This window comes from Haliotis rufescens, unplaced genomic scaffold (assembly GCF_023055435.1).
Source record: "Haliotis rufescens isolate VD_foot unplaced genomic scaffold, xgHalRufe1.0.p SCAF_17, whole genome shotgun sequence".
Lineage (NCBI taxonomy): Eukaryota > Metazoa > Mollusca > Gastropoda > Lepetellida > Haliotidae > Haliotis > Haliotis rufescens.
In genome coordinates, this window is record NW_025963857.1 from 6,037,445 (window position 1) to 6,054,898 (window position 17,454).

Sequence of the window (17,454 nt, forward strand, 5' to 3'; positions counted from 1 at the left end):
TGGATATTGGGGGGTACTTTTCCAGTATAAACATGCCTATCATGTGGATGTCAATGCCGATATAATTAATAGTTAGATTTTGATTGAATTTTTTTTAAAAACACGGGAGACGGGACGCATTTTATTTTTAACATTTTATTGCTTTCTTATCGAACTATTTAAGGCATATGTGTACAATTGCTGTCGAAGGGTGCGATTCACATGCATCATGCGTGTTCAGTAGGACTACGTGTACGGAGTACGAACACACATTTCTATTTCTAGGAACTTTGAGGCAATAGAATAATGTCAGGTGGGATGTTTTGTAGTCAGGTGGGAGAGGATGGAAATCTATTAATTAATTTTGTATGGCCTAAAGTAGCGAACATGGTGTCCTGTAAAAACATCGGACAATCTCATTTTAGCCGAATGCTTGTTTGATGTTCTTGGAGGACAGTAACTGTTTGGACGCATAAATTTCTGTATTGTGTCATATAGACTTAATTCTGATTAACTTGTATGAGTTCTGCACTTCCACATTGAACAGACGTTCTTCCAAATATTATTTTAATGCACCCTTCAAAGGCACAAATGTCAAATCACCACAATATGTTTATGCAGTTTCCTATCTTTCGTTGATAATTCAGCATTGTCTGATACCTTGAAAGCAAGTACAGCGTCTGGTAAAGTCATCTCAGACTTTCGCGACTTGTTTTACAGTTTTCATTCATTCATTCATTCCTGTTTGACTGTTCAACTCTTCAGCTGCTATCTCCATTGCCCGGGCTTTTCCACACAGCGAACATGCCACCGTTAATTTTTGCTTCTCTGGTTTCAATCCTGTGATAAGTCGCCATATTTCTATCTCTGTATTCCATTCTTCATACGGCTGGTTTTCAAACTTCGGAGGCAACTTGTAATTGATAACAGCCATAGTTAAAGCCACCACCACGAGACGTAACCACGCTCTGCTACCTATGTTCATTCAATTTTTTTCTGCTTTACCACCACCAATTACAAACGTCGCACACCCAGCGCTTTTCCACAACTGCCAAGAGTAATGTCATCTACATCCGGGCAAAATGTCACGTTTCCGGTAACGTTGAAAACTTGGATCGGAAATTATATGACTTAAGATCATGCATATAGTCAGCATGTGGGACTACATCACTTTTAAAAATTCAGTATGTTTATCTTCATCCTACCATGACGGCAAGAGAGCTTTAAACACGGTGCTCTCTTGGAACTTGGAATGCGTAAATTCAAAGGTCCGCTATCTTAAAGCATTCCGAAAAAGGGTCACATGTAGTTATAAATGCAATAGATGTTACCCTTGTTTTTATTTCATCGCAAAATGTTGTATATTTGCACTGTTTGGACTCACCAAGTCATTTGAAGGAATGCGATAAGGAAATAAGTCCTTTCTTGGAAATCGAACATGACGTCTCCCACTGTAGTGTTGACAGGTTGTAGAAATAGTGAAGAAACTGCTGAATTAATGTATTTATCCAATCAAGTTAATTAAGATTCTATCATTTATTATAAATGTAAAAGTCTTATTAGTTAGTTAGCAATTATCCCCATTAAATAATACAAATTTAAAATAAATGCCTCTCCACCGCGAACGGGATGTGGCTAAACTTGACCAATATCGCTGTTACTTGTCACTTCTGTCAATGGCTGCCAATATTGTTTTTGACAGTCTCCGTGCTTGTGACAAGTTACATGAAGCGTGATGACAACCCCGATTGATGATTTGCTTTCAACATTAACTTGTAGATTTACTTGGAATGATTCTGCTGGCACAACGTGGCAATGGAACCACTGAATTCGTCCGTTTTTTAGGCGTTGCTGCAGACGAGCATTGTATGGCACGAGGGATTTTTCGTTTTTGGGACCTGTCAGTTTTATGATTTCACGACATTCGACGCCACCATGTTAAAGAAACGTGACAGTTGGACCCGACACAGTTACCTCCTATAATATACATCCCTTGATATGTTTCAGTGTCATGTGTCGTGTTCACTCATCACAGTACAGGAACCAGGGAGCCTGACTACGTCATCGCCAGCTATGAAAGCTTCCGGAAGCGCGACTGTGCCAACATGTGTCTCAGAAAAGCTTATTGCAGCGCCTTCAACTCGAGGTCCCCGTATGTGAGCATGGTCAGTTGCGAACTGCTAGCCGTGGCCCCTGGTCCCATCGCGAACACAACATTGGATGTACATACGATCAATAGTGTTTAGTGTACAGCAGGGTGAGTGAGTTGGGGTTTGCGTCGCTGTTGCCAATTTACCAGGTTTTTTCAAGGCAGTAGACACCACAAATCGCCCACACTGTATCCACGTATAGACTCGAACGCAGGCCTTCTGCGTGATGAACGAGCACTTTGATCATAAGGCTACCCCCACCGCCTTGTGTATAGTAGAACCACCACGTATCTTCTATCGGAGTAACAATTTAAGTCCCAATGGACACCCGTTTTGGAATATGGCTCCCATATACGCTTGTCCCCTGTTTAGACCTGGATTGGAAAAGGACCCTCGTCGTTGTTATATGTTTTAAATTCGAAAGCTTAAGTATGGACCCCTCAAGCTGTGTTTGGACTCATGATAACAGAACACTACATTTTGAAACTTCACCCGGAGTACGCTCTTCTGTTTAATTTCTTTACAATGAACTTGTAAATGGTGATTAACCTACATACGGATTACTAAACGAGCTCCCGTGTAATAGCAATTTTATGAAACGAGTGAATAATTCTTGTATCTGACGAGCGAAAGCGAGTCAGATACCAGAACTAAACACGAGTTTCATTACATTGGTTTTACACGGGAGCTCGTTTAATGTTTAATAACTTGCCATTTATAACTTTTTTAGAATTATACTGTCGTGTGTGAATAGGCTGACACTTCACGATCCACGACATAATGCAATTGAGTTTAACATAATAATACTTCAAACACATCAAAAGTTGAAACGTATTAATTTGATACAGCCCACCTTTAGAATTCGGCGTCCGTTTAACAAAGTTATCGTAGCGCTTAGGTTATCGCAACTCACATACATTAACATAGACTTACGACTGTCGTTGCGCTACAGTACGATCGCCTTGTGGAACGGGGCCCTGCATCACACATTTTACAATCAATTCACAATAGCCGATGACGACGATCCATCGGCGAAACAATGCCATATGACGTCAACCTAGCAACAAGGTTGCTGGGGTCATTGAATGTGCATAAGCCCCTCTCAGTGATCTATCATCCCCACACGCAATGTCGATGAATATACTAAGGGATGTTGAGAGCTTTCAATATTTGTTCGTGAAACATGTTCCGACATTTATTAAACGGGTGATCACTTCACGGGCAAGTAATAAATGTAGTTATGATAGGTAGAAATAGGAGTTCGGTCTTGACTGCTGTCAAGTACGGACGTATTTTGCTTGTCAGCAAATTGTCCAGTGTCATAGAGCACACTTGATTGTTTATGGTTGTTACTTTTTGGTTGTTGTTTTTTTATTATTTCCCTTGTGTTGGAGTGCATTCAAACTATTAATTTTTATTCTCTGTTTCTGATTGATACAGTCCGTTGTTGGGGATTTTCCTCGGCAATGGCTGCCTCAATTTTGACTGAGTTGGTACAAGCAAACCATTTGAAGATTCGAACATTGACGAGGTCGGAAATGGGTTTAGAACCCCCAAGGACACACCGGCACACGCCAATTTCGTAGCGACTATGCCCTGCAAGTGGTGACTATCTTTTGACGGCGTTGGTAGAAGCAAACCCTTTGAGGATTCGAACATGGTCGAGGTTTGAAATGGGTCTACAATACCCCCAGGACGCCCCGTCACACGCTAATTTCGAAGCAGCGATGTCCCGAAAGCGGTGTCTAACATGTTTTAACATTATTCAAAAGAATTGTTACTGAAGAAAAGCGTTTGTTTTATGCTAATTACACCAGTTCCAAAAAAAAACATGCACCTCTTTCTCGGGTATGGATAAAAGTGAAAACATATTTCTGGTTGTTCATGTTCCAATCGTGCTGTTCCATCTGCAACAACAAATATTGACAAAGAGTTATGCACTGTCACAGTCATTTATAAAAGTATCAAGTACAGAAACCTGTAGATAAACCCTTCTACTCTGTAGACCGCCTCCGTGGTCCTGTGGTAGAGCGTCCGCCCGGAGAGCGGAAGGTCCGGGGTTCGATCCCCGGCCGCGTCATACCAAAAGACGTTAAAAGATGGTACTTGTTGTTACCCTGTCTGGCGCTCGGCATTAAGGGGCTAAAACAAGGACTGGTCGGCTCGGAGTCAGTATACTGTGTCTGAGTGGGGTATTCATGTTAAACTGCGGCATGGTATCTCAGTGAGCTAGCACTATAAATCGGCATCAGTCCGGACTAGTAAAAGCAGCCACACAAACACATACTCGTACATGCACGTCGCTATATAAGTGCAATAATCTTTGACGCGACGTTAAACCCAATTTCACCTCACCTCACCTTCTACTCTGTTAAGAAATACTTGAATCAGAATTCTCGGACATCTCTTTAATAAGTTTCCGGGAATTATAGAATGCCATTTCTGGACGAAAGAAATACCTCTCCAGGTGATAATTCATTGAGTTATGACATGTTTAAACATCTCTCACTCATCAGAGGGGCACGGGTGGCCCAGTCGTCTAAGGCGCCGCAATTCGCTGTGCAGAGTTGCGTCCCTTGGGCACGCCAGAAACCTATGATTGTGCGTTCGAATCCCGGTTCGCCCCGATTATGTTTCTAGGTTTGTCAGCACCATACCCGTGCTCGTGGGTTTCACCGAAGTGGTAAACGTCTGAGACCTGCATCACTTCGGGCTTTCCTCCCACATTAACCTGACACGCCGTGATATAACTGGAATACTGTTAAAAGCGGCGTTAAACCCAACTCACTCACTCACTCACTCACTCACTCACTCTCACTCATCAGCCTTGAAACCATGCTTTTACTTTTTAATAATATTTGGTTTGAAGGCAAACTTCCCATTTCTTCAAAAAGAACCAATGGTAGTTCCAATTCCAAAGCCTGATAAAGATCCCACTAAAGCCAGACCCAACAGACCTATTTCTCTTACCTCTAACATGTGTAAAAAATAGAGAGAATGGTGAATAACCGTCTGGTTTTCTTCATGAAAAAGAACAATATCTTTTCAGATGTTCAATCAGGCTTATGAAAAAATAGATCTTGTGCTGATCATTTAGTGCGACTTGAAACTGAAATTAAAATGGCACCAGGTAGCACTGATCATGAATATTTAATGGCTGTTGAAAAAGCCTATGACATGTTGTGGAGGGAAGGTTTGGTAATAAAACAGTATAAGATTGGAGTTTGCTTGGTTGGATAAAAGATTTCGAGCCTTTTATTATTAACTTAGAAATATTGCGAAACAATCGGAGAGTAGAGGTTCTCTTACCTTTGTGCACATCTGAATATTATTAATAATATTATGCACATTGTACAGTGTGTTATCAGCTTGACAATATGGCTCGGTATTTACTGGATTGCTAAAAATACGGAAATCAACGTAAGGCAATGGTGGAGTCTCTTTCAGTTCTCAAACTGGACCTCTCACTGGCTGGACTATTACGTTCTAGGGGTATCGTTCACCATGAAGTTCGGAATGTAATTCCTGTTTATATTCAAGCGTGTTTTGCTACTTTATGACAATTCTAGTACCTTAAATACCATAAATCTTAACTCACCCATTCTAGTAACTTAGCCAACCTGTATTATGGGCAATAATCGTTATCTTGATCTACATTATTGTTACTTCTAATTACTTCTGGACGTATGGGATCTCAGCTCTAATCCATTGGTATTGTTGATTTTCATTATCCAGTTACATCTGAGCACTTTGACATATTCCAACACGGGGGTCCATTGGGACCTTACTTTCAGATGAACAAGTGGACAATTTTAAAGATAATTCGGCTTAAAGCATTAAATTGTTACTCCGATAGAAGATAAGTAGTCGTTCTACTATACACAAGGTGGTGGGGGTAGCCTTATGATCAAAGTGCTCATTCATCACGCAGAAAGCCTGCGTTCGAGTCTATACGTGGATACAGTGTGGGCGATATGTGGTGTCTACTGTTTTGATAAAACTGGTAAATTGGCAACAGCGACGCAAACCCCAACTCACTCACTCACTCTGCTGTACACTAAACACTATTGATCGTATGTACATCCCATGTTGTATTGGCGACGGGACCAGGGGCCACGGCTAGCAGCTCGCATCTGACCACCCCCACATACGGGGACCTCGAGTTGAAGGCGCTGCAATAAGCTTTCCTGAGACACATGTGGGCACAGTCGCGCTTCCGGGTGCTTTCATAGCTGGCGATGATCTAGTCAGGCTCCCTGGCTCCTGTACTGTGATGAGTGAACACGACACATGACACTGAAACATATCAGGGGATGTATATTATAGGAGGTAACTGTGTCGGGTCCAACTGTCACGTTTCTTTAACATGGTGGCGTCGAATGCCGTGAAATCATAAAACTGACAGGTCCCAAAAACGAAAAATCCGTCGTGTCATACACTGCTTGTCTTCAGCTACGCCTAAAAGACGGACAAATTCAGTGGTTCCATTGGCCACGTTGTGCCAGCAGGATCATTCTGACCCGTGAAGATCCGGGGTAGAATAGGCCTTCAGCAACCCATGCTTGCCGTAAAGGGCGACTATGCTTGTCATGAGACACGACTAACGGGGTCGGGTTGTTTGATGCATGTCATTGATCCCAATTGCGTGGATCGATGCTCATGATGTCAGTCACTGGATTGTCTGGTCCAGACTGGATTATTTACAGACCGCATTCAGAAAGCTGGAATATTGGTTAATGCGGCGTTAAACAACAAACAAACATTTGCTGTAATGCAGTTTTCATGATCAGACTTGGGATGCGAAGTTTACAACATGATAAAGGCCTAAGGGCTATTGTCTTGCTTCAAACTTGTACAACTCTGTGATTTGCACAAATTGTTAATGATCGACCCCACACATGGTTCCCACGGTCAACAACTAGGATACACTTGCGCAAGGACACCCGAGTTCAGATTACTGACCAGGCGCTTAGAAATCGCCTGCATGCTTGGCGACCACGTGCTGTACCACCGTTAACACATTGACATATTCTAACCAGACGCATATGGTATTTAGAGCGTAGAAACTGGTGGATATCCTGACAGTACCTTACAGTAATAAATTTATGTCACAATGCACGAGGCCCGTGAAGATCCGGATTAGAATAGGTCTTCAGCAGCCCATGCTTGCCGTTAAAGGCGACTGTGCTTGTCGTAAGAGGCGACTAACGGGATCGGTTGGTCAGGCTCGCTGACTTGGTTGATGCATGTCATCGATCCCAATTGCGTGGATCGCTGCCCATGTTGTCAATTACTGGATTGTCTGGTCCAGACTTGATTACTTACAGACCGCCGTCATATAGCTGGAATATTGCTGAGTGCGGTGTTAAACAACAAACCAACCAACCATTATATGAATGTATCACTGTCGTGTTCTACCAATGGATCTCGTCACGAACACAATTTGCATAAAATAGTAGTTCGATATACCAGCAGATCCAGCCTTTGGTGTCTTCATTTCACAACTTTTAAGGTACAATCGAGGTTGTACCTTCCCACGAAGATTTCAAAGAGTGAAATAGTCCAAGCGTAGTAATCTCAACGTTGGGCTTCACTCTTAAACCTAAAGATATGTCCCTTCCTCTTTCGTACTGGATTCCAAAGCTCAATAAAAGTATGCACATCGAGATATATATTGTTGGATCCAGCCAGTGTGCCCCCAAATCCCCGTCTTAAAGATTAACCATAACCCTTAATGCAATCTGTACACTTTCTTAATATTTACATTAATTTTATTGTGTTCAAGTATTTGAGACAAGTGGAATTAATATACAACGTTGATTCTCAAAAACTCAAAAGGATTTGCTTGACTTTTTGCATCTCACTTATGTCCAAAAATTTCATTTTTTCAACTTTTACACCACTTTAGAAAACAAAATATTCCTTGTCCCAGGGGGCATTTGTCACTAAATGAGCAGTAATCTCAATTTTAGTCTTGTCTCTAAAACCTTATAACCAGGTCTTCGCGAAAAGGTTAAGCATGTCCTACCTACCGGTAGCACCCGCCACTACTGAATGTAAGTGTTTGTTTGACAATCAAGTGATCGATGAACCCTAAAATGCAAATAGCATTTTTATTGTTTCTGTTGCAACTAAAAACGATATGGTAATGTTTAATACGTCTGATGTGTACACATGCAGAGATTTTTCTTATATGTAAAGAAAGAATTACAGTAAACTACGGTTATTACGAACTCAAAGGGACTACTTATTTTAGTTCGTTATAACCGTAGTTCGTTATAAGCATATATACATCATAACTATAGCAAATAGTCGGGACCAAAAAAGTAAGTTCGTTATATCCGTCAGTTCGTTATAAGCGTGTTAGTTATAACCGTAGTTAACTGTATGTTCGTTTAACAACACATCGGGGGTCAGTGTCATAATGTCAACAGTTGACTCAACATTATTGATAAATGCTACTCAGCATATAATGAAACTCGGCAACATCAGTCAACCAGCAGAAACATCGACCAAGTTCAGAAAAAGCATTTGTCTCAGAAAATATCGGCAAAAGATACATAGCTATAGCCTGTATGAAAACTAAAATATTGGTACACACACCACTAGACCCATTAGACACAAATTCCCTAAAAGAATAATATACCTTCTGGGCGTCACGGAATACATTTCACAAAGGTCTCTAAAAGTAAAGGGTAATATTGATTGTGCAAGCGTCGTATTTTATTACAATTTGTAAGAGGTATCTATTACGAGTATAATCTTATACTAAACCGTTATCCATTTCATGCATGTTGACATTCACCAATGTATTACCATGGGTCACCATGGCGACACTCTGACAAATATCATCAACATTTGTATGATATTATTGCAACACGGAAAAGTAGTTCATTTGGAACGACGATGGCTAATGCACTGGTGTTCGTCCTGGTAGCAACTCTGCTCAGAGCGACAGGTTTGGTTCTCTTTCAATTTTACGTTATTTTGTCTATGTATCCCTTGTGGTTAACATCCTATATGTTTCAGTTCATGTTTCGTTATTCTATGAAAAAAGGCGTATAAGGATAAAACGATCAATTTCCTCAAAGAGCGTCAAACGACTCTTGTCCAAAATATGAAATATTTTTGATCAGGGTTAGAGCATTCAAAGCCTAAGCGATCATTTGATACTCGAGGGGTGGAGGGGTTCTGAGATCTTGTCTGGAGATTAGACATATTTTCAGCTGCAGCTGTAAAACCAGCTTTTTAAAACAGTAAAACTATTAGCCTGTATAATTCTTAAAGAAAGACACCTTGCAACAATGTAATTATTGTGGCAGACAATTTCGTGTTTTTTCAAAAGTCAAAGCGTTATTATTATATAAGAAAGTAAGCATCAAATTGGCCGTCCCTTTAGAACTGCTTTCTCATCCGGTGAGGCAGGATACGCTCACGTTTATGTGAGCACCTGGTATCATCCCTCATGGTTACTGGACCGCCTCCGTGGTCTAATGAGCTTCCGCCCGGAGAGCGGAAGGTCCGGGGTTCGATCCCCGACCGCGTCATACCAAAAGACGTTAAAAGATGGTACTTGGTGTTACCCTGTCTGGCGCTCGGCATTAAGGGGCTAAAACAAGGACTGGTCGGCTCGGAGTCAGTATACTGTGTCTGAGTGGGGTATTCATGTTAAACTGCGGCATGGTATCTCAGTGAGCTAGCACTATAAATCGGCATCAGTCCGGACAAGTACAAGCAGCCACATACACACACACACGTGCATGCACGTCGCTATATAAGTGCAATAATCTTGGATGCGACGTTAAACCCTATTTCACCTCACCTCACTAATGGTTACTGATTCATATATACATGCTCTACAAGACTGATATTTATCCTTCTTTAAAATATACAAATCAATTCTCAATAATGTCAGATCATCGGAGGTATTTTCAAACCCATCGATATGTACAATGCCGTGGCTTGTACCAAAACATCACCACTAGTCTGGTATACCCAAAATAACAGTAGGGGCGGTCGGGTAGCCTAGTGGTTAAAGCGTTCGCTCGTCACGCCGAAGACCCGGGTTCGATTCCCGTCATGGGTACAATGTGTGAAGCCCATTTCTGGTGTCCCCCGCCGTGATATTGCTGGAATATTGCTAAAAGCGGCGTAAAACCATACTCACTCACTCACTCACTCAAAATAACAGTAAAAAAAAAAGGTTAATATACCCTTCAATAACCGTACGAAATCGCAGCTAAATACAGTGTCTGTTGTACGATCCCGACTATTGCAAAAGCATATGTATTCCTAATTAATAGTGGTAATACAAGGTGTTTGCGGAAAGGTGAGCGTATCTTGCCCCACCGGGGGCACCCGTCACAAACACTTGCAACGATAAGATAATTGTTCACCTTAAAAAAATTCGGGAACATATGATTCAAGTCAAGATAACGATGCTTCTGTAACCGTCATCTTGTCTCCGTACTTATTTATCGTCTTTGAAAGGCATTTAGAAGTGATACACATAAGGAAGAGAATTTATGGATGTCAACTTCTTTATTATGAGAAACACAACGTTTCCGAGTATATACTTACTGCATACTGCTATGAGGCAGAGAACATATATATGTATCTGGAAGAACAAGGTGGAAACTTAACAAGGGAAGCCAACAGACAATTGATTAACAATGGACAAATGGAAGCCAACACTTAACAGTAAATTAGCGCTGAAAGTTGACTGCGATGGACAACTGGGAGCTAGGACTTAAATTATCATTGATTGGAAATAGGCAATAGACAGTGGGCAATAAGAAGTCTTTCTTTTTTCATAATAAATCACTGCTAAAAGCGGAGTCTGTTATACGATTCCGACTTTAACAAGTGCTTGCGTTTAGGAATCACTACCAGTAGTATTCGTGATGACACCAGGTCAGTTGTCCGCCTGAAAACACACGGGAGCATGTTGTCATATTTCTCATTGATGCGTCAAATTTGGAAAGATCCCCCACGTCTTCCCTGTAACGTTTTGAAAGCATCACTGGAATGTTGTAACCTTGATCAAACATATTTTGAGCAGGAATAATGCATAAATACTATTGACATAGCAGCATAAAGGCCAAACTATCTGTTCAACAATATGAAGTACACTGCGGTTTGCAAGCATTCATGCCGGCACTGCTTATTTTCATACTATCACAACTTGTTTAGGTGTCAGATTAACGAAATATACATTTTAATACAATTCACAGTCGCCTTCTTGGCGTTAAAGTCAGACATCCGGTAAAATATTAGGTTTGTTAATGTTAATGAACAACCACGTTCTTTCGGTCCAGGTTTGGATCTGCCGAACCTTGCCCTGAACAAGCCCACAGAACAGAGCTCAGAAGAGTCATCCTTCACATCGGATCTGGCTGTGGACGGCAACTACAACACCGACATTCATGCCCTAAGTTGTGCCCACGTGGCGAGTGACCCAGGGGCGTCGTTAGACTGGTGGCAGGTAGATCTCCAGAAGATCTTCACCGTTCTTACCGTCTCCGTCACCAACAGGGGGGACTGTTGCCGTAAGTAAATTGAACAGTGCTATCAATTTTCGTGCGGATGGAATACGAACTAAAAAAACCTATACAGTGAAATCTGTTAACTCGAACCTCAATAACTCGATACAGTGAAACGTCATAAATCCGGACGGTACTGTTCCAAGGGAAATGGTCCAGATTGAGGAATTCTAAATCACATTTAATAATGGGCAGAAATTTCTTACAAACATGGAAAGAGTTTTGTTTAAACATATTACATTGACAACTGACATCTTACTTGATGATGATATGATGATGATGATGATGATGATAATTTAGTTAATTGGGTTTCAAAATTTGATGGTTAAGATCTAATTAAAGTTCGAATCAAACAGCATCATTCCGATAAAGGCTTCTGTTCGTGACCCTGAAGAATTCCAATTTGTATACACAATATAGTAGCAATTACTTTGAAAGAAAAGTGGACAAATCACAATTTTGGTATCGGTATCTCCGCCTATTTCAACCGATATACTATCAAATATCAAGCAAAAAACTACTTTTAGAATCCAATCTAATGTGATCCTGTACACATCAATGCAATTCACATGTGATATTGTCATCTGAAAGAAATAGTTTTACCATCCGTCTTTTAGACGTTAAATACATGGTCCCTAACACACGAGCACCTAGTACAACGAGTGTTCTATACAAGTTTTCCCAGTTTGTGGTGCTTTTCATTGTAAAACATTTCTAAGGCGTTGTTCTTTATTAATTGGTTTACAAATCAACCGATCGCAAAAAATACAATTCTCAATCTCCATTTAGCAATAAAATATGTCAGTTTGTTTTCATACATGTCCACACACAAGATATAGAACTTGCGATGACAGCAAATTTACATACTTGTTCAAGATCATAGCCATCATGACATTGAATTGAAATTATATTTCTTTTCAACACCTACCGGCAATATGTTTACGAAAAACAATTTCATTTAAAAACGCATTTGATTAATTTCTTTTTCGACCACCGAGTTGAAATTTTGAAAGAAGAAATCTGTAAACCAACTGAGGAATAAAGGGCACATTACAGTTGCCATATGTTGGACGGGAGTTAATAATGTGTCTGATCTTTTCACATTGTAATCACCTTTTACCTTTCATCCAGACGAAAGATTAACCAACTTCACAGTTGAGGTCCATACTTCTGAACCGATGACCAGCAGCAACACCGGCATACAAGTCTGCTATTTGCATGAAGGCACGGTGGGCAGCGGTCTGACGGTAGACTTGACCTGTGCCGTCAACACCATTGGACGCTACGTCAGAATTGTCAAGTACAACTCTGGTAATGAGCCCTTGGCCTTTTGTGAAGTAGTTGTGAGGGGAGCTCCTTTGCACAACACATGCGGAGGTAAGCAGGATCAGGCCAATAAACAGGCGACATCACTGGCGAAAACATTGCTGTTTTCTAACATTAAACATTGAATACTAAAATCTGAAACAATTTCGGTTTGCAACAGATAAAAGACTCCTGTAAGTATTCAAATGGTTTAAAGTGCCATACTGACTTCAGAAAAAGCGTGATTTCATAAGAAAAAAACATGAACATGCCAAAATGTCAACCTCTGGTTGCGATGCAAGCAACACATCTTCGTCTCAATGAATGGACCAGACGTCGCACAAAGTCCTGTGGGACATCTGTCCATATCTGCTGGAGCATGTTTCGAAGTTCCTGGAGTGTCTGTCGATCTCATCCCAAATGTGCTCGATTGGTGAGAGATCAGGGGAGCGAGCCGGCCAGGGGACGACATTCACGTTGTTTTGTTGAAGTGAATCCTGAACCAGTCGAGCAATATGAGGCCGGGCGTTGTCATGTTGAAAGGTAATGCCTGGGCCATGACGACGCAAAAACGGTAGAACAATAGGGCCGATGATCTCGTCGCGGTAGCGCTGTCCATTGAGATGTCCCTCTACCACTATCAAACGAGTCCTCAGTCTTGCTGTAATCCCACCCCATACCATAACGCTGCCGCCCCCGAACCGATCTTCTTCCATGACACAATGATTGACGTAACGTTCACCTCGACGTTGGTACACTCGAATCCGTGCATAGCTGTGGCTGAGGTGAAAACGAGACTCGTCAGTGAATAGAACTTGTCCCAACTGCATGGCCGTCCAGCGTAGACGCTGTCTGCACCACTGTTAACGTGCTTGCCGGTGGTTTCCTGTCAAAATGGGACGCCTGGCGGTTCTGGCGACAATCCCTGCACATCTGAGGCGGCGACGTACGGCTTGTGAATATATTCGTCGAAGGCCAGGGATGCTTCTTGCAGTCACTGTTGCTGGCTGGAATCGATTCCGTAGGTGTGTTGTTCGAATCCAGTTGTTTGTCGATTATTGGTCCACTCCGAGGATGGTCTCTGACTGCATTCGTCTGTTGCCAACGTTGCCATATACACCAAATGGTGTTTCTGTGGACGTTAAATTGTCTTGCAACATCACGTTGACTCGATCCTGCTTCAAGCATACCAATGGCTCGCAGACGCTCATTTTCGGACAGGCGTGGCATTTCGTAATGTTGAATAATTGCGTAATTTTGTTGTTTTTCTGAGTGGTGGTTGTCAGCATGCTGCTAAACAATGCATATGGAATCCCGTTATATATATATATATGTTTTTATACCCATTCTTGGGTAGTGAAATGCATGGGGCTTGCATAAAAGTCATTTTTTGCATGGAATGCATGCTTTTCTGTAGCAGTTGCGTGTTTGTGACTTGATTCTTTCTTTATTTCGTACATGTTTAGGCCAACGGCCGGCCCATGGGACATATATTGGTCCACAGTAATAATTATTGACTTACGGTAGATAAAGGCATGATACAAATTTATTGCGGTATTTCGAATTGTAGTTTGGTTACAGTCAGACATCTTCTATCTGTCTATCTTCTTATAAATATTTAGGTGTTACGTTTACTAAGAATTTAAATTGGACTAAACATGTATCTAATGCATCATTACAGGCTAAAAAGTTTTGTTTTGTGTGTTAAAATCACTAAAGAATGTGAAACCTTATGATTATAATGTATTTTTTAGGATATTTGATGCTAAAGTGGCCCCGATTCTATTATATGGATCGGATATTTGGGGAGTAGATAATTACAAGGAAATTGAATCTGTCCATTTGTTAGCCTGCAGCAGTTTTTAGGTGTTAAAGCTTCCACATCTGTTTCTTTCTGCATATGAATAAGAATTTCTCCTCGGATTAGCACAGTCAAAACAAGATAATTTGGCCAAACATTTAACTTATGCTATAGATATAATGATGATCTGATATTTGATTTGATGCATCAGTGACAAAAATGATGTCCGATGCAATTCCCGTTTTTGTCTTGTACCATATGGTCCAGTGTTTATTCAGGTGAACAAATAATCGACTTGCCTTGGCGTGTGTTTTTAATAGGCGCCACCTGTGGGGCGGGATTTGCTCAACATTTCAAAACACCTGGTGTCATCACCTTTTGATAGCGAAAAACACATGCTCATGATATATTTTTAATCGTGCAATCGCCTGTTCTTGGCAAAGATATCGTATGAATTTACGGAAGGGGTTTGGTCGCTTTTATTTTATATTATGAATCACAAGAAGATAGAAGTGAAAAATGGTATAAATACACATTTTTGAAATGCACTCATACCTCTTATACTTTACATCGTCATATGTTTCAGAGTCATCTGTCTTGTTCAATACAGGAGCTCGGGAGCCTGACTACATCATCGCCAGCCATGAAAACATCGGGAAGCTCGACTGTGCCAACATGTGTTTCAGAAAGGCTTCTTGCAATGCCTTCAACTCAAGGTCTCCTTCAATTGGAGTGGTCAGTTGCGAGCTGTTGGCTGTGGCCCTTGACCCCGTCAATGATGAAGCGTGGGATGTTTACGTAATGTGATAGAAAACATTGGAGCCCTTTGCAAGTATAGCAGGGCGTGTGATTGTTTTTCCTCAACATTTACCAATTCACCAGTTTTACCACAACAGGGGACACCACAAATCGCCTCCGTGTTGACTCAGGTTAGAAGACGTCTCAAGCATTCTATAGAAACCAAATTCCATTGAGTGGTCATGCTCCTTTACTTCGTGTTTTTGAAACCCAATGGCGTGAATCATTGCTAAATACCATGTTTTCAGTTACAAGTTTAAGTCACAGACCGCCAGCGTACTTTTGCGGCTTTATACAACGTTCACTAAGGTATTTTCAAACTCCTCATGAGTTATAAATTATAAATAACAAACAAAATGCAATGTATCCATATGCAGTGAACCCCCGTTAATCCGGATGGTAGCCTTAACAAATCACTGTAACGGATTAATGTCACATTCTGTACACGTGAGCGTTCCCATGCCTTTGGTAGGTGGGGTTTACAGATTGACGGGACCTGGACAGAGAGTCTCTACTATGATTTGCTATGTGTTTGTGTGTTTTATGTTAACGAAGCACTATTATTCCAGCTCTTTGACCGTGTTCATTCCTAAATTGAAACGCGAAGGTTAACCCCCGAAATCGGCATATACAAAATACTAATCAGTAGGTAACCACACGACATTAATGAAGAATCAACAAATTATATTGATCAGGTTTACAATTATAATGGATCAAATATGTGACAGCAGAAATAAGTACAGCCTCGTTATATAAGTCAGTGCACTACGGAATGTCCAAAATTTGACACTGTCTAATGTCTTGAATCAGAGACTTGCTCAGCCCTCGTAACCAGGAAACAGTGTTGGAAGCAGGCTAAAGTAGAATCGCATTGTAAGACGCACGTCAGGTCGTAGAGGATGGCCTCGAATTGCCCTCGAGTTTTAAGTGTATGGGTGCAGCAAACCTTCAAGAAACGTCTCAAAACGTTTAGTCGAACCCAGTGTCTGTGACTTTAATGAAGCCTTATCAAGCTACTCACAGCACAGGTCTCTTTTCCGTGATGCTAACTTGATATTTTACGTGCGCCCTTCATTTAGCTGTCACGGACAATCATTGGGAAGAAACATAAAACATACACTGCCACATTACACTCTTGTTACATCTCTATATTTAAATGTTTGAGACAATTTATATAAAAGAAGTGATAGCAAATTTCATCTAAGTTTAAAAAGAAAACAACACAATATGTGAAATGTTGGACTTCCTCATATATGTGCAATTTGTTGATAGGACATTCAAACAAGAAGTAGGCATCCCCATGAGCACCAATTGTGTTCCCATCCTTGATGATCTGTTTCTTTGTGCATATGAATCAGAATTTCTGCTGGGATTTGCAAAGTCGAAACAAGGTAATTTGGCTGAGAAGTTTAACTTCAGCTTCAGGTATATTGATGATATGATATTGTTCAATAATTATCAAATATCCAATTCCCTTCTTCTCATTTACCCATCTGAAATTGAAATAAAGAAGACCAGTGAGACCGCCTCGTCTGTTTCATATTTAGATCTATGCATAAAGATTCTCAGAGTGACAAAAATAATCAACACAAGACTGTATGAGAAGAGGAGTGACTTTACTTTCCAAAACTCAACTTTCCCTTGATGCCCTTCGTGTCTACATTTCACAACTTTGGAGGTACAGTCGGGCATGCTCTTTCCGCAAAGATATCCAATAGCTTCATACAACTCTTGCTCAGAAGCTGTTTGATGACGGTTACAATAGTCAAGGCCTCAGTAAAGTGTTCAAAACTTCGTACAAGTGTTAGTTTAATTTTGACTGAAGGAGAGTTTATAAAATGAAAAGAGAGTGCATTAATCTGGACATGATTTAACCAAT

General features: G+C 40.9%; 1 protein-coding gene across 1 annotated transcript; it reads left to right on the forward strand.

The window, feature by feature from the left end:
- The first annotated feature begins 9,035 nt into the window (after positions 1-9,035).
- Positions 9,036-17,059, forward strand: LOC125381104 (fucolectin-like). The gene is made up of 4 exons (XM_048397320.1): positions 9,036-9,087; positions 11,447-11,677; positions 12,803-13,048; positions 15,364-17,059. Exons 1-4 carry the CDS (start codon positions 9,036-9,038, stop codon positions 15,582-15,584), a joined length of 750 nt encoding a protein of 249 aa, XP_048253277.1. The 3' UTR covers positions 15,585-17,059.
- Positions 17,060-17,454: the final 395 nt, after the last annotated feature.